The 19119-nt window shown below is 35.2% G+C and overlaps 2 protein-coding genes across 2 annotated transcripts; both read left to right on the top strand.

Moving 5' to 3' along the window:
• The first annotated feature begins 3602 nt into the window (after positions 1–3602).
• Positions 3603–4442, top strand: LOC119666491. The gene has a single exon (XM_038075770.1). It carries the CDS (start codon positions 3603–3605, stop codon positions 4440–4442), a length of 840 nt encoding a protein of 279 aa, XP_037931698.1.
• Positions 4443–4475: 33 nt separating this feature from the next.
• Positions 4476–5676, top strand: LOC119666490. The gene is made up of 2 exons (XM_038075769.1): positions 4476–4625; positions 4738–5676. Exons 1-2 carry the CDS (start codon positions 4476–4478, stop codon positions 5674–5676), a joined length of 1089 nt encoding a protein of 362 aa, XP_037931697.1.
• The last annotated feature ends 13443 nt before the right edge of the window (positions 5677–19119 follow it).

The raw sequence follows: 19119 nt of genomic DNA, 5'->3' as shown, positions 1-19119 counted from the left end.
TATACAATATAGAAGATTATGCTAAAGAAAGCAAATACAGATTAGAAGTAGCTTATGAAAGAGCAAGAAAAATGCTCGATACATCAAAATTAAAAAATAAACTTAGGTATGATAATAATTTACATAGTTTTCAATTAGTAATAGGAGATAAGGTTTTATTAAAAAACGAAGTAGCTCATAAATTAGAAAATACATATATAGGTCCATATTTAGTTAAAGATATGGAAATAGGTAATAATATAGTTATAGTAGATAGTAAAGGTAAAGCACAAAAAGTGCACAAAAATAGGTTAAAACCATATATTAATTAAAAAAAAAAAAATAATAAAATCCAAATAATATATATATATAGTAATGAATGAATGAATGAATGAATGAATGAATGTAGATATGTATACTATATTTGAAATACTGAAAAATATATTTGTAATTAAATAAAAAAAAAATTTTAATATGCAATATATGCAATATATAAGCAATATATTAATAATATATTAATATATACAATTATTAATAATTACATAAAATTTTGTTTAAAATTTTATTATATTATTTCTTTAAAACAGGAGGTGTAGCGTGCATAAGCATACACTAGGTGAGTAAATAAGTATGCTGATATTTATTGTACCTTTATTGCATTCTTGCAATATGAGCCCCTACCGTCCGTTTGACGATAGTGTTTGGGCTGGCGTGTGAAGACGCCAATTCAGCAAATTCTCACAGTATGCTAATGCACACTGCTCCTCCTGCTCCTGAATTTTGTATAAACATATTTTTAATGAATAAAGTCAGTCTTAAAACAGAACTCGGTTTTTCAATCACTACAGCCCAAAATGAATGTTCTACTAAGCCATCTCCAAATATCGAAAACATAATCCAACTGCTTGTGGAAAATATGACACAATTTATGAACACCATGAAAAATATAAAGCACGGTATGATTCGAAATCAAAATATCTTGCTTTCAATCCTGTCCAAACCATGAATGCAATCAAAATTTGGTTCTGGAATGATAACGGCTTAAGCCAACATAAAAACGAACTTGAATTGTTTTTACAATCACATCAAATTGACGTCATGCTTATCTTACAAACCCATTTTAATGAAGAAAGCTACTTTAAGATACCTGGTTATATATTCTACGATACGAAACACCCCAGTGGACGAGCAAGAGGTGTATCTGCTGTCTTCATAAAAAATAACATTAAACATTTCCCGACTCACAACCTTGAAGCAGAATATATGCAGGCGACAAGCATATGCGCAGAAGAGTACATAAAAAGTCTGACTATAACCTCAATTTATTATTTACCAAGATATAAAATAACGGAACCCCAATTCGAAGAATATTTTACAAAGCTAGGTTCCAAAATTCATAGCGGCCGGCGACTTCAATGACAAACATACATTCTGTGGTTGAACAGTTATAACACCAAAAGGAAAATCCCTGATGAACGTGATATCAAAACTTGACCTTGACATAACCTCCACTGACACACCTAGCTACTGGGCCTCAGATCGGAAAAAAACTCCAGACGTCATTAATTATACGGCTTGCAAAAAATTGCCAATTGAAGTAGGATCATTGTGTAGAAATGTGTATTCATAATTTTTATGGAGTCCTTCAGAGTTCAAGAATTCAAAGAATTTTAAGAATATTATAATATAAAAAACCACAAAATGTTAGAACTAGCTTTAACAAGATGGCTATCATTAGAACAGGTTATTTTGCGAATTATTGAATAATGGGATGCGCTCCAGCTTTACATTTTATCGCAGTATATTGAAATCAATGATATAAAACTTGTTAAGCCTACTTTGCGGCATTTTATTTTTTGGATATTGTTTGAGATTTGGCACAGCAACCAGGCGATATGGCATCACCCATTTAGTAGTTTTTGACAGCTGCAGTTTGACGTCTGGCAAACAATAATTTTTGGCTTCGTTTTTGCCCTTCTCTTTTCCGGTTCCGCTTTTTACTTCTGGTTGGGGATGTGCGTACCTTATCTATCGTGGCGTGGCTGATTTATACAAAGTGTTGTATTTTAAAAATTGTGATCAAATAAAGAAATATTATATTTGCGTGTATGAAATTATTGTCTTTCACTTTTTTCATACATTTGTTGGTGCCGAAACCCGGGAGTTTCGGTTTTTAATTAAAAATTAAATTGCGTTTTTGGCTTTATACGAAGAAAATATGGCTGCCTTAAATAGGCGTACGGCTGCGTGATCATCATTAAAGCAGGTAGCTGCAAAAATATTGGCGGATGACTACGTTGAGGATGGCTTTGGCATGCAACAATATCGTGGTACATCTCAGGCTGATCATAAAAGGCCAGGCTCACGTCTAATGAGGACAAACCTAATAGCAACTACTCCAGGCCACTGCCAGTTTTGCAATGACGCAGCGCACCAAATAGGCAACTGCATCAGGCTATTGGCTTGCTCCCCAGCGGAGCGCTTCACATTGCTAAAAGGCTCGAATCTTTGCTTCAATTGCTTGAAACCTGGACATTCCACTAAGGCATGTGGCTCAACTAATTGTCGCATATGCAATGGCAGGCATCACACTCTACTATGCCGAAGTTCACCAGCGCAAACTCCTCCTTTGCAGGAGTCCAAACAGCAGGCACAAACTACACCTCAGGCACCAGCGAAACCGAACCAGGCTGGCATCCCACCACGTGTGCATCAGTGACTACACCATCCAATGCAGATATTCGCTACTATAGGCAATCTGGTTACACTCTTGGCAACAGCACAAATACGCATCTTAAATGACTTTGGCGATATCGACTCGTGTCGAGCTCTATCCAGGCTCTCAGGTAAGTGCATTATAAATACAAGGCGTTGACAGTGGCAATCGCTCATATACTAATGGCCGGGCAGTCTTGCGCATGACTGTCAATGCTTCATTTGGCGTGGATGTTGAATTCTATATCATCAACAAAATTACCTCAGCAATCCCCGTGGCTCCAATCATGGAAAACTGTTGGCAGCATTTACGCAATTTGCCTTTGGCAGACCCGAAATTTGGCGAAACTGGTGTTATAGATGCATTGCTTGGCTCAGACGTATGGGGCCAATTGTTGGCAGATGGCATAGTTCGTGGCGAACTTGATGATCCTGTGGCACAAAATATGCAATTAGGCGGGGTTGTATTCGGACCAGCCGAACTAACCGTGCATAACTACAAGGCGGAACAATCTATGGCATTGCGTGTGGAGACGCATGATGAGCGAGTTGATGACCTTCTACACAGGCTATTTGAATTCAAAGATATTGACATGGCTAAGGGCGATAAACTAGCAGCATCATTGCGATCATTGCGAGTGCATTTTCATGAGAACACATAAGCGTTTTGATGATGGAGTTATTGTGTACAAATACTATTTACACCAGATGCTCCACCACTTGGCAATTCACATCAGATGCCACTCAGGTAATTTCACCAGTTGAAACGAAAATTGGCATCCAATTCAGTGCTCAGGCAAAGATATGTGGCTTTTATACGCGAATACGAACAACTTGGTCACATGCTCCCTATTCAGCATCATTCAGGCGACCCATCTCACGCATAATACATTCCACATCATGCAGTCATGGCAAAATTCCGAGTCGTATTCAATGCTTCCGCAAAAACATCGAATGGCATATCATTAAATGATACACAACTCGCTGGCCCCCCAATACAGGATTTATTACTTAACCTTTTGCTTCGCTTCAGGCAGCATCGAATAGCATTCACAGCTGATGTGGAGAAAATGTTCAGGCAAGTCAAGGTTGACAACAGGCAGTGGCAACAGATACTCTGGCGGGAATCATCCGATCAGCCCATTCGCACATATCAATTGGCTATCGTTACATATGGCACAACTAGTGGCACATATTTGGCTGTTTGCGCTATGCAGCAATGTGGCAGAGACAATTCTTATAAACTCTCAGATGAATTACGAGCTAAAACTGCTTTGCACAGCATCCTGAATGATTTCTACGTAGACGACTACCTTAAGAGTACACCTTCTATTGGCATGGCGATTCAACTGGCGGCCGATGTCTCATCTGTTTTGGCAGACGATCAGTTCCATCTCAGGAAATGGAAATCGAATAGCGCTGAAGTCTTGGCACATCTTCTTGGCGATGCTGATCCATGTCAGCTTAATCCGCACTTGGCAGAAACTACTGTTCTTGGCTTACACTGGGATCCACTCACTGATGAGCTCTTCTATCAGGTCAGCTCTTATGATGCACAACATCTTACGAAAAGGCAAGTGCTTAGCGATGCCGAAAAATTATATGATCCAATTGGCATGTTGGCACCAGTCATCATTACGGCTAAACTTTTCATACAGAAACTCTGGCAGGCAAAATTGGCATGGGACGACCCATTACCACTTGAACTGTTGCAAGAATGGCTCATATACCGAAGGCAGCTGTCCTAACTGGAGGCAGTGCGAATACCGCGTTGGATAGGCATGCAACCCGGATATCAAATACATTTTCACGGCTTCTGCGATGCTAGTGTCAAGGCAATGGCTGCAGCACTCTATTTGGCAACAAACCACAATGGCAATATCACTAGTCACATTATCGCATCAAAAACTAAAGTGGCACCATTACATTCGGTAACAGTACCCCGATTGGAACTTTGTGCTGCGCAATTGTTGGCTACTCTTTTACACGAAACAAGGCAGGCTTTGCATTTGGAGCACGTACCATACACTCTTTATTCCGCAGGTAATAGGTCAACCCGCATTACAGACACACTACACTTCTGGCGATGAATTGGTCGTCATAGATCTGTTGGACCGGTTCAGTCATCTTGGCAAGCTATTGCGCACTACTGCATACATATTGCGTTGCAAAAAGGCACATCAGCGTTTTCGTTCACATACACACATCTGTACAGGCGAAATGGACATTGCTTTAAATCACCACATCAAGGCAGAGCAAGCGAAATATTTCGCAGCGGAAGTCAAGCAGCTGAAAAAGGCGCAGCCCATATCCACATCCAGCAAGCTCATTGCACTGAGTCCGTTCATCAGCTCCACAGCGGACAATATATTGCGAGTAGGCGGACGCCTACATAATGCGAGGGTGACAGAGCCACAACGTCATCCAATCATTCTTCCTAAGGATAGCACATTGGCCAGGCTTTTAATATGGCAGGTGCATCAGGACACACTTCATGACGGTATACAAATTATGCTTCATACTATTCGACACAAATATTGGATTCTACAGGCACGCATTTTAGTCAAGCAATGCATACACTCATGCGCGATTTGCAGGCGGCATAAACACATAATGCTAAAACAGCGTATGGCGACATTACCAAAGGCTCGGGTCATCCCATCTCCACCATTTGCAAGATCTGGCTTAGACTATTGCGGTCCATTCAACATACGAATTGGCTCCATGGCTAAACGAAACGTGCGGAAGGCTTACGTGGCAATCTTTGTGTGCATGGTAACCAAGGCAGTGCACATCGAACTGGCTGAAAACCTCACTTCTGAGGCATTCATAAATGCATACACCCGTTTCGTAAATCGGCGTGGTCCATGTAACCATTTATACAGTGACAATGGCACTACATTCATTGGCGCAGATCGCTTAATGGCTGCTGACTTACAGGCTTGGCATAATGAATATTCTCAACAGCAATTGGCAAATTGAGGCACAAAATGGCATTTTCTACCACCTGGTGCACCTCACCAAGGCGGTCTATGGGAAGCTGCCGTTAATTCAGCAAAGAAGCACTTACTACGCATTGTTGGCACCCATTCCATTTACTATGATCAGCTACATACTCTACTTGTACATATCGAGGCTTGCTTGAATTCACGTCCACTTATACCATTGCATGACACAAGATGGCTCTATCACCTTCAGATTTCCTAATTGGCAGATCTCTATTGGCAGTGCCAGATGAACCTATTGGCAAGGTACCTAGCAACAAATTATCATACTGGCGACAATTAAGGCAAATGCAACAGCATTTTTGGCGACAATGGCATGATGAATATCTTTCAACTTTGCAACCACGTTCCAAATGCCATCAGAATGATGATAACATCAACATAGGCGATGGCGTGGTTATCCGGCACATTGGCGGCTTGGCAGGGTGATTAAACTTCACCCAGGCGAAGATGGTTTGGTACGAGTAGTCACGATCAAGCATTCAGCTGGCGAATGCATGCGACCTATCCAAAAGATATGCAGGCTTGTGGAGCATCCTGAACGTACCCGTCCAGCCGGGCAGGATGTTTGAGATTTGGCACAGCAACCAGGCGATATGGCATCACCCATTTAGTAGTTTTTGACAGCTGCAGTTTGACGTCTGGCAAACAATAATTTTTGGCTTCGTTTTTGCCCTTCTCTTTTCCGGTTCCGTTTTTTACTTCTGGTTGTATTTTAAAAATTGTAATCAAATAAAGAAATATTATATTTGCGTGTATGAAATTATTGTCTTTCACTTTTTTCATACAGATATTAACAAATGTTCTAAGAACATAAGAACATGTTTTTATTTTTGTTGCTATAATCATATTTTTTTGATCTTAATAAAGTCTTCTATCACAATGGGCCTATAGGCCTAAGTGGATCCCACTGGGTTCGCCGGTACAACCTAATAAAGTCTTCTTATGTGCACATTAGCTGCGTTTCAGCAAACATGATCCGCTCAATGATCTGGATCATCTTTGCTGAAACGATACGGATCACGTTTGAAAATAATCGGCAACGCTTGAAATATGCCAGTTGGGTTTGTGTACTAAATTTTTTGATTTATGTGAATAATTTTGGCGCTAAAAAAATAAGTGAGAAAATTTTGAATACAAAAAATCTAAAAAATGGAAAATAAATAAAATCTGTTGAAATGTCTGAAGTATGAAATGTAAGTTTTATTTAGTTATTTAGTTTTTATTTATTTACTTAAAAACTTAAAAATTCTATAGTAAATAAATGAAAATTGCAGATTTTACTAGAATTATCGAGCAAAACTGACTCCTCCATAAACACTAGTCCAAGTGTATTAAGCTCAAGGGATGAAGTGCATCAGCATGGATATAGTGGAAATTTTATGGAAACGATCAATAATTGTTCCGTTAAAGATTATTTGATTGGTATTTGCGCATAAAAAATACAATTGCTATATATTAATTATGTTTCATATTTTAATAGATTTGTTAATAAACTCCAATCAGCAAATACAAAATAACCGTGGTGTCCACAATTGAACGAGAGCAATAAAGAAAATTTACATATTTTTGTGGTATATGGCAAATATACCATAAATACTTTTCGCGAATTTGGTATTTGTTTTGGCATACCAAAAGCTTCTGTATGGAGAATAATTGCAAGAACTAGTGTTTAGCTTATATCAATTGCAAAATTTCCGTTCGTGATTGACAGCACACATGTTACAATAAATGTACCTCACCATAGCAATTAGGCTTATTTCAAAAGGAAGCTGGATATAGCTTAAACTTGCAAGCAGTTTGCAATGGTTTTTTTATAAACGTGTATGTTGGAGAGCCTGTTTCCTTACGTATTGTTCTGTTTTAATTAAATAAATGTATTCAACTTAATGTTTATATATTCATTTCAAATTAATTGATTTTCATAAATTATCAGACAACACTTTTTTAATAATAATGAAACGTAAATAATTAAAGTAATAATTTTAATTAATTTTAATAATTTTTATTTATAGTAATAGTAATAATTAAAACATTACTTCAAACAAAGAAATAAATAATAATAACATATTAAATAAATAAGTACATAAAATAAATAATAAATAAATAAAATCAATAATAAATAAATATAAATGTAGATTTGTTTATAATTTTACTACACCGTTGCATCGCATTGCCAACCTCATTTGCATTAAAATACGTTCCACTTTTATCTTTTACAACATCCACATTGAACCAGAAAGTGAACCAGATCAATTGCTGGTTCACCCCATTGTTTTTGTTTTGCCTGTAAAATTGAGCGGATCATGTTTGCTGAAACGCAGCTATTGAACAAAAGCGCGTGCAAATTGTATTTTACTTTTTTTAACCCATTCGAGCCGTGAGTAAAATTAAAAAGACGGAAAAATGCAAACGACGCACTATATTCAAATTTATCCATAAATAGGAATTATCGATCCCCTCTTTTTTACAAAAGCCTAGCAAATCTTATGGCAATACCAGAAACAAAAGCTTACATGTTTTTTTTTAACTTATATTTTGAAAACTTCGAATGACTTAAATATTAAGTTCCAATCCGAAAGCATTCAACTACCTTTATTATATAGGAAAGTAGAAGTAGTTGTTAAGTTAATATTACCCAACTTTATGTGCTATCACGTTAAAAATGTGGTATTAGAATCCTTAGAATTCAAAGAATCTAAACATTTCTTGCCCTTTGAAAAAGTTTTTATAGGAGTTAAACAGACTTTTACAAATAATCAGAATTTAGAAAATTCTAAAATATGTGAAATAAAAAAAAATATATGTTGTTTTTATATTGAACTAGTTTCACAAACTTTTTACCGTTTTTTCAAGAAATGATATAAAATGTCTTGAGATTATAACGCTTTATAAAATGCTTTCTGATAATGAAATTTCAATTGTACCATTACTAATTTTAGTAATTTATTAGATTGAGACCCGGATGAAATTGTATCGCAGTGGACGTTGTTAAGATTATCAAAAAAAAAATATTAAACATTTTCATGATATCAATTTATTTTGGAAGCTAAATAATAAAATAAATGATGGTTTAAGCGATCCAACATTTAAGGATTTAAATTTATTTATAAATAATTAATTGTTTTGTCGCATTGCTCTGCAGTAAAAAAAAACATTTTTAGAATTAAGTCTAATTAAAAATAAATTATAGTTTAAAAACTTAAATAATATTATGTTATGTAAAGAATTATTTGACAACAAAGATATACACTGTTGATAATTCAACATACTACTTATAATAGTAGCATTAGCTTTATTTTTACTTCATTTTAAATTTGTTGTATTACATAAAAATTATTAACAATTATATTATATATATAAAGCTTACAGCTTACAAGCTTGTAAGCTTGTAAGTTAAAATGAAATAAATAAAAACTAGTCTTAATCGAAACTTAAATGTGAACATTACATTGGCCACGAGAAATTAAGTTGTGGTTTAAATATATTTAAAAATTATTTAAACTGAAATAAAATTAATATCAAAAAAAAATTTAAATTATCATATAAAAATTGTATGAAAATCAATTTAACTCGTGCAAATTAAATTACACAAAAGTTATTACAAAAAAAATTTTTCGAAAATATGGCACAAAATGAAAGTGCAAAACAATGAAAACAAGTACGACCACGTCAGGTGTGCGGGAGTTCAGACCCCAGGTGGACAGTTGGTGCGACCAGGTGGAGATCCTAGACTCCCATTATATTGAAATGGCTTGGCAGGACGATATGATCAAGCGGTCGATCCTGTTAAAAAACATTGGAATGGAGACTTATGGACTGCTGCGGGACATTTGTGATCCGGAGCTGCCTGCAACCAAATTGCCTGCAATCAATTGTGTAAATTTTTGGGAAGTACAAATACCCAGAAAAAGAAGTTAGTGTAAATATTAAAATTCAATTTGTTTATTTATACAATTTGTAAAAATAATTTATGCAGTTTTGAGAAAATTTTCGAGTTAGTCGTTTATCTGCAGAAAAAATAATTGATCAGTTTGGAAAATCTTCACATTATAAACATAAAATACATGCTGGCGGAAAGATTGGAAGTAGTTCTGAAACGCAATGTCTTATATTTTTGTGGTGCTTATTACATATTTCTGAATATGTATTAATAACTCTTACATACAACTCAACTTGCAGGTTTGTAAGCAACAAAACCACTTACAGAGAAGTAGCCAATTTATTCCACGTAGCATCTTCAAGTGTACATAAATATATATTTTGCGTATCGAATTTTTTATTTGATATATCAGCCAAAGCTACAAGAATGCCATGCGGTGATAAAAAAGATAGCAACGCTTAATTATTTTTTTTAATAAGATCTTCCAATACATTAGCAAGTTCATATACTACAAATATTTTATAGCTTGCAGGATTTCAAAACGTATCATGGCACATAAATTTATGTTAGAAAACCAGCCAATAAAATACGCTCTACATACATAAATAGACACGGATTATTGTCTATAACATTACAAACTATTTGTGATGCTAACTAAAGATTTTTAGATGTATTCGTTGGATCACCTAGTAAAATTCATGATACTCGAATATACAAATTGTAACCGATATCCGAGGAGCTTCCTTCTGTGTGTGTTGACAAATTTCACATATTGGGCGATTCAGCATATCCTTTGAGAGAATATTTGTTAACTCCGTATAAGGATTATGGAGACCTACCCAAACAACAAAAAACACTCAATAAAAAACATAGTCAAACTCGTGTTAGTATTGAAAATTCTTTCGCATTGTTGAAGCAACGATGGCGACAGTTAAGTCATTTGGATTTTTTTTCTGTGGAAAGAATGTGTAAGTTTGTGCTTGGCTGCTGCGTACTTCATAATCTTTGCATTGAGGAAAACGATGATTGGATAGAAAATGTTGTTTGTGCAGAGGTAGTTAGCAGGGAACTTCGTGACAAAGTCTCAAGTGAGCAGTTGGGTCTTTCAGAGACTGTTTTACAGTCATGGGTAAACTGAAACGTAATAGCTAAATAGAATAGCTAAAACATTTTAGAATAATATTCAAAATTTATATTTTAAATTTATGTTTTTTTATATTAAAAAGATTTAGCTTTACAGTAATAAATATATAAATACATCAATTCTATTTTTCAAGATTATTTTTTAAAATTTCTGGTGTTTCCTGGTGTCTACGTAGCTTATTTTCCTCTATTTCTTGCTGCAGTTTCATTTTCCTTTTCTTACAAATCAAAATACTTAAATTTTGATTTGAAATACTTCTCTTGCTCTGTTTTTCTTTTCGTAGTACGTGAAGTTAATGGAATAAGGGACGATGATGAGGAACTTAAAGTAGTTAAATTGCATTTGCAATTTAAAAATTGCAAATGCAATATTTGTGGACGTGTGGGCCATATGGCCAGTATTTGTTAAAAAAAAAACAAGTATGGTAAATAATAATGAATGCAACAATTTTTCTAATGTAGTAAATAATTCTGGTACTAATAATTTTGCTATTTTTAGTGTACATGATAAGTGTCATCCAAAGTCACCACCTCCTTTCGTCATTGATGCAGAAGTAAACGGTGTTAAGCTCGCATTTAAGCTAGATTCTGGAGCTGCTTGTTCATGACTGTCGAAAGTAATTTCAATAAACATTTTGGAAGAATTAAGCTACAGAAATGCAACGATCAGTTCGTCACATACAATGGTGATATCGTGGGGATTTTTGGGTGAGTTTAGTGCTTCAGATAAGTGTCGCTCTTTTTTCATTTTTGTAAAAATAAAAAATTCATGAGATTATCTGCTTTGAACAGCTATCAAACACCAACTGAACGACGTAGCTTACTCAAAATTAAAAACTTGCCCACTGGTAAATTACAGCTGACGGTAGCACTGTTGCATTTGGAGTAACTGCGCGGGAAATCCAAAAAGTCACTGACTTATCAAACCACCCTCGTAGTATGTGCATATATACATTTAATCTAAAGCAACTTCAGTAAATATACTTTGTTGCTAAATAGTATAAAAAGACAATATAATTTACTCAGTAGCGGACAGCAACATGAATTATGCCTGGCATCAATGCCGTTATGTCCTTTTAAACCACGCTATGTGCGATAAGATTTTATGTATGCATGCTTTATCATTCCCTTAGATACATAATAATTGCTAGCGTAAGTTATTTTCATACGTTAAGTTTAGCTCTAAGCTTATGAAGCAGAGCATTAGAAAATCATTCTAATTAAAACCTGCATACCCAACGAATGCAGTTAATAATAATAAACATATTTAATAAAAATTTGTTTTATTCAAATAATAATTTCTTTTAAAGTTGTAATCACACAACAAAAATTATCAAACTATAAAAATCATATATTAAAATTGTTAACTAACATAAAATTTATTCAGTTAAATATAAAAATTTTGTTTGTCTTATTTCACTTTATTTTGGTAATTCACTTTACGCGTGCACCCACAAACGTAACTATATAAAATCTAAAAGGAAAAATTTCAATCTTACTCGGAGCAAACTCTGATGGATCATATAAATTAGTGCCATTGGTAATTGAGAAAGCGAAAAAACCAAGGAGTAATAGATTATTAAATCTCTATATCTATTGTCATATTCAACAATAAATAAGGTAGTTATATTAAGTAAAGTCGGAAACCCCAGCTTGTACTTAGCTTTAGTACATATTGTGTAATGTGTAAAGCAAGAGTTATACTTAATTATGTACATATTGTGTAATGTATAAAATATAGTTCAGTTGATTTTTAGAACTCAAACAAAACAATTGTGACAAGGACTGTAAAAAACTTTTATCTATAATGGACGTAGACGTTATAAATTATTTGCTAAAACAGAAACAGGAATTCACAAACAAAATGTTGGAGGATCAGCGCGCATTCTTTAAGCGAATATTGTTAAAACAGACTGCAGATGGACAGAATGTCAATATGCCTGCATATTATGCTTTTAATAAGCAGTTACAAAAAAGGGAGACATATCTGGAGCAGATGCAGCAACAGACCTTTTTAGTGAACTTTGGGCGAAAGACATAGAAAACAAGCGTGGTATTAGGAGAAACAGCCATATATATAAAGAATTTCAACGAAAACTTTCATGGCGTGGAATGAAGGTGTCCGTTAAAGGAATTGCTAATAAAATAAATAACTTAACGAGTAAGGTAAGTTTAATTACGTTTTTTGTATTATTTTATATTATACATAAAGTATATTATTTTTTTATTTACTAGGTTACACAAATTAAATTTTCTATTAATACAATTAAATTTATTAACTAATATGAAACTTAAAATATATTATAGAAAAGAAAAGGCAGCGATGGGCATGCCGGGTGGATCTCCTTCTATTTGGCCACTGTACCATAAGGTATATGCAATATTAGGCAGTTTTAAAATCCACAACGTCGAAACATTGATGGATGAAACAGGATACGAAGATAACGGTATAGTAATTATTAATATATTTCTTGAATTTATAATAAGTAAAGTAATATTGTAGTTTCAAATATTACTCCATTCGCCGAGCCAATGGAGTAATAAATGAAGTTTTCGAATTAAATGAAGACATAACTTTTTATCCATTGTCCGAGTCAGGTGATATTCTTTATGACACAGACGTAGCTTCTCCACTGCAGCAACTTAACTATTCTACAGATACGAATTTCATTGCTGCGGTTGAAACACCATCTTCTGGAGATGTAATTGTAATAATCAATGGCTTCTGACTTTCTTCTGATTTCGACACTCCGAAAAGGATGCCAACAGTTCTGTACTTTGCGGATGAGCCAAGTGCGTACACTGCAATGGCAACTCTCTTCTCTAATGGAATTGGCACAGGCTCTACTTGGGCGACTAGTGCATTCATTAACAATTGCATTTTTATTTTCTTATTTTATTGCTTTCGTTTCGCTTTATTTATACTACTTCTTAATGTGATTGCAATAGCTTTTAATGTTTGTAAATAATTTAATTGTTCTGCAATAATCAGTTTTTTATGTTGATTGTTCATTTTTGTAAACAAATGTAAATTTAAACAAAATAAATTACTACTTCACATTTCAAATAAAATTTACGTTGACAAATCAGCTTTTTGAAATGAGAACGAATGAAATACAACGAATGTAAACACTTGCATTCATTCAAAATGAGTTATTTTCGGCCAATGTAAACACCATATTACAGAGAATGGATTACGGATTTACACAAATTTGCTCGTGAGTGCAAATTTATTTGCAACGCGCCAAAATGTTGCAACAAAGTGATTGTACACACTCCACATGATGTTGTTTGCGTAAACGCACTGCATAAAAGTAACAACGATGTTGTAGAAGTAAACGTCGTCGAAGCTAAATTTATAAACAAAACCGACAAACATAGTAGGGGTGTTAAATCTCCTTAAAGTAAATCTTGGTTTTAATATATAAAACAAAAGCTTCATCAACTTAACGTTGGTACTGCATCATAAATTAAAATTAAAATATTCACATAAAATATACAAGAGCATATTATTGTTAATTCATACAAGAAATAAATTTAAGAATCGAACAATTGTGCAGTTTAACTTAAAACAATTAATAGTAAAACTATGAGTTTAAGTGCTCGGCATTTTTCAACAACTAATTAAATATATATATCATCCAACTCGTTTATGTGCGTGTTAGAAGTACGATATAAAAATCATTTGATCCAATAAGAATAAACGCATTCTTAAAAAGGGGTATTCACTCTCTCTTGTAAGGTGCACGAAATGCACAGATTGTACGAGCATGCAATTAACAACAACAAAACACACGCACAAAGATTCGTGTAATTGCTTGCAATGTTCCTATACTAAAACCTATGTATATTTACTTGCAACAAAACAAAAATGGCACAAATCAGCTATTTTGACATTTGTTGCTTCACATTTTTAAATTTGCGTTTGGTAGCGAAAGATAAGTTTGTAAAAATATTACACAAAATGTGGTTATTTAAAATTTTCTAATGTATTTTCAGATAAAAATGGAAGACGGAGCATCAGCAAATAAAAAGAAAAGGTTGCAGTCGCAAAAATAATAGAATTTCTGCAGGACGAATCAGAATTTGAGGTTAATTCACTTAGCGAGTTTCTATTTGTATACTTCTTAATTAATTTTTATTTTCAATTTCATAGGCTTCAACTGAAAAAGACACAGTTGAATGCAACGTGTGATTTTGTACGGTGGAAGGTAGCGTTTCTAAAGGCGCAATACCGGAAAGCGGACGACTGGCTTGCCGCAACTGACGCAGGACTGCTGGATGAATCGGACGGCAGTACCATTGAAGGTTAGTAAAATTTCGATATATTTGAATCTATGGCTATGCTTATCTAAGTTAACACACGCGTTTTTGAATCCGGCCCTGTGCTTAGTTTTATTAACGGAGTAATCATGCGATATTATTCGACCGCATGGTTACTATCAAACGGGACATTAACTTGTTTTTCTGGAAAAGTCCCGTTTGGCTTCGGTAACTCTCAACTCCACAAAAGTGCGCTTGTTCACTTCTACTTGGGCTACTAAAATTTAAAAACTATTAATCATTTTCAGCGAAACTTGCGAAAATTTGTTACCTTTTTGAGCTGTTGAATAAAATGTTTGGACACCAAATATCTAATTTTCAGCCGCTCATAATATGTACACATTATCGCAGCCACCAGCTAGTTCTACGCTAAGCGACAAAGTTTATTTTATTGAAGCGCCTGCAGACAACACAGCATCCAACTCTGCAACGAAAGTCGTGCGTTCTGCTATACAAAGCCCCACTACCTCCCACGCATTCGAGGAAAAAAACTTGGAAAAATGAAGCACGAAACATATAGCAAAATTGAGAAGCGAAAAATTGTAATTAAAGAAAAAAAATTGAAATGGAAGATAAGTGGAGGTTGAGCCCAATTGAATTAATTGAAATTGAAGTTTGAAATGAAGGAAAGAATTGTAAAATATAAAATTGATAAAAAAATATAACAACAAATAACAATAATAAATCAAGAATTAGTCATATTTTTATAATACTAATTCCTTATATATTATATTATTATTAAATATATTAATATATTTATAGATTGTTACATACTATATTATTCTTGTCTTTTAATAAACCAACTTGAAAAAAGTGATCTTGCAGTATATTTGTATTCGTATATTATTGATTGCGGAACATTAAATTATAAATAAATTTACGCTTCGAAGCTTCTTCATTAGTTCTCCGATTAGCTTCATTCTGCATAAACTCATCAGATTCTTCATCGTTGTCATGTAAGTAATTAACGTGTTCCGTATCATCACGTGAAAGTCGTAAAATCTTGCGCATTATGCAACAAACAAGGAACCAATTTGAACAAAAATTATGACTCGTATCATTCTGATTACGGATTCTTAACTCCTTAAGACTACCGCAAAGTTTTTTCAGAAGTCCATAACAATGTTCAATCCTTACACGAAATCTGCTATGACATAAAAGTTTGTCCGTCATCCGTCAGATACACAGGGGAATAAACACGTACTCTGTGTATGTGCCGTAACTGTTGTATACTGTCAGTAATGTGATTACATCTTCTACGCGGTGGTGGCTGGAAACAGCTCCATAGTATGGTCATGTCTTAACCATGGGTGCTGGTTAATTGAAATCGTGCGGACGCAAGCAAAAGCTCAAATCCAAGGTGGAACAGCATATGCTGAGGGATGAATGACCATGGATAGTGGTTCTCTAATATGCGAACTCTGGATACCTGTCGACCTCCAGTTTTAATTAGACTTCTCACGATCAACGAGCTATGTCGTGGGTGACCCTTTAATCCTGAATTTATATAAATTTCTTTTGGACAATTCTAAAAAAAATTCAAACGTGCGTGATATCACTTTCAAATAATTCCTTTACGGAATCCATACCTGTGTACGTGCCGGCCACTGGGCTGGAAGCCGCCATCCATCCTGACAGCGTTACTGTGTGCGTCAATATGGATCCGGATGGGCCACCGTCTTCTTCTCCACATACCAGAAAATACTTCGTCTGCGATCTCAAGTAAAACGCCAGGAAATCATTGAAGCATTGTCTTCAAATTCCGAAGCTGCCGAATCTTGAGATTCCGACACCAGCAATGTGGTCTCACAAAAGTCCGGTCTAACTGTCGTCGCCTCTAAAGTTAGCAACCTCAGTTTAGAGTGTCCAAAATTCACTCATCTCAAAAGAAGTGAGGGAAGAAGGTTCAAGGCGGCTATGGCATCAGGTCTTAACAGCTCAGAAGCTCTAAAAAACGACACGCAGATCGGAGGTGCAATCTCCCGGTTTGATTACCACCAAACCTTTAACAGCCTAGCTGTTAAAGACGTACGTCTAGGCTTCACGTCAGCCGATCGAGCTGGCACTTTGCTCACTACAGAGCAAATAACGCTTCTCCAGGAAGCCATTATTGATGTTGCTATTGAGCAACACAACGACGATATACAGCCGGAGTTCGAAGGGTGTTTACCTAGAACGGGGTGGCTGCTTATCATCTGCAGTGATGCAAAAACTGCGGAGTGGGTCAGAAATTTTCAGGTCACATAGGGGCCAAATGCGGACTCGCTATAAACGTGGTAGAGGAAAAGGATCTTCCACGAACTCACGTAGTTCGTGGCTATTTTCCACTGTCAACTGACACTGTCAAACGAAATTCTCTCTGGCACCCAGAACAAATTCTCCACCAAGCGGTGAAAGGTGATAAACAGGCTGACGTAGGATCAGATGATACACCTGGTTTTCGTCATTGATGACGAATCTATGAAGAAGTTATGCGAACTTAAAGGTAGGATTGCATACCGGTTCGTGATCAAAGGGTGATAAGAACAAAGGTTCTCGACGAGACAAACGTGAAAGTCTCGTCCATAACTCTCTTAACGAGACAAAATGAGCACTTTTAAAGTGCTCCAGGCAAATCTGCACCATGCTAAAAAAGCATCATCCACCTTGTGCAGAATTGCCCAAACCAATAACATCGATCTAGGACTTATCCAAGAGCCGTGGGTGTTCGATGGCCACATTCGGGGTCTTAACACAAAATCAGATAAGCTGATTTATGACCGATCGATAGCAGTGCCGCGTTCAGGTATCCTAATCGGTGGGACGTAAAACATCTTTCATTAACTAACTTTATTTCTAGACCCCTAGTAGCGGTTCTAGTTGAAGTTCCAACAATAAGAGGAGTCACAGATATAGTCATGGCCTCTGTCTACTTACCAGGTGAAGAAGAAACCGTTCCACCATCGGAAGTTCAGCAACTGATTAGCTTCTGCAAGTCTACTGGACGGCAGCTAATTCTGGGCTGTAATGCAAACTCTCACCATGCAATGTGGGAGCGCAGCAATATTAATAAAAGGGGTGAGTACCTATTCGAATATATTATGCCTTTAGGTTTAACTATAGCTAAAAAAGGTAACCAACCCACTTATATTAATGCAATTAGAGAAGAGGTATTAGATCTCACTCTATGTATCAAAGGTATTAAGGAATCTATATGGAACTGGCAAGTGTCGGACGAAGTGTCCCGTTCTGACAATCAACATATTAGGTTTGAAATTTCAGGAATATCCAAACAGCAAGAAAAAGTGTGCCGGCCAAAGAAAACCAATTGGCATAGGTACAGGGACTGAGTGTGATCCGTTTTTTTTTTAGTACTAAACCATGGCACGAATTTTTTTGTTGTAGTTTGCAGCGATACAACTATTTTTTTACATTAATATTTATTTACCAAGCATTTAAAAAAATTATATTTACCTGTATAAAATATTTAATATTATTCTAAATTTAATAACATAAGGCATAGTATCGTTGATGTCGACTTCTGATTGTTTTATATAAACTTAAAAACGTTATAATATGCGTGTGAACGTTTAATTTATACCTTACACAACTATATATACAATGAAATTTAAAAAATTTTTACCAAATTATTTTTAAATTGTAATATTGCAGGTGTCATTGAGCTGAAGAAAGCGCATACTTCTATGTTTTTAAAGAAAATAATATTAGAATGCCTGAAAAATTTCAACATAGAAATTGGCTAATTATAATGTGTTACAACAAATAATGGTGCCAATATTGTTAAAGCCACAAAATTGCTACGAATGGAACAAGAACTTGACGAAAATGAAACTGAAAATCATGATACTGACAATGAAATGGAAATGGACATGCTTCAATTTGTGGTAGTATTATCTCCAATTAGACGTGCTACACATACGCTCTAGTTTGTTGCAAATGATGTCATTCGTCCTGTAACAACAAAAATAAAGGAGCATCGCGACATCATTAAATCGATCAGGACATATATACGAAATAATAGAAAGCATTCATCAATTAATATGCCACCGCTTGCTAACGCAACAAGATGGA

The sequence above is a fragment of the Teleopsis dalmanni genome, chromosome 1, assembly GCF_002237135.1.
Source record: "Teleopsis dalmanni isolate 2A chromosome 1, ASM223713v2, whole genome shotgun sequence".
In the NCBI taxonomy this organism is placed as follows: Eukaryota; Metazoa; Arthropoda; class Insecta; order Diptera; family Diopsidae; genus Teleopsis; species Teleopsis dalmanni.
This window is presented reverse-complemented; position numbering and strand designations above follow the sequence as displayed.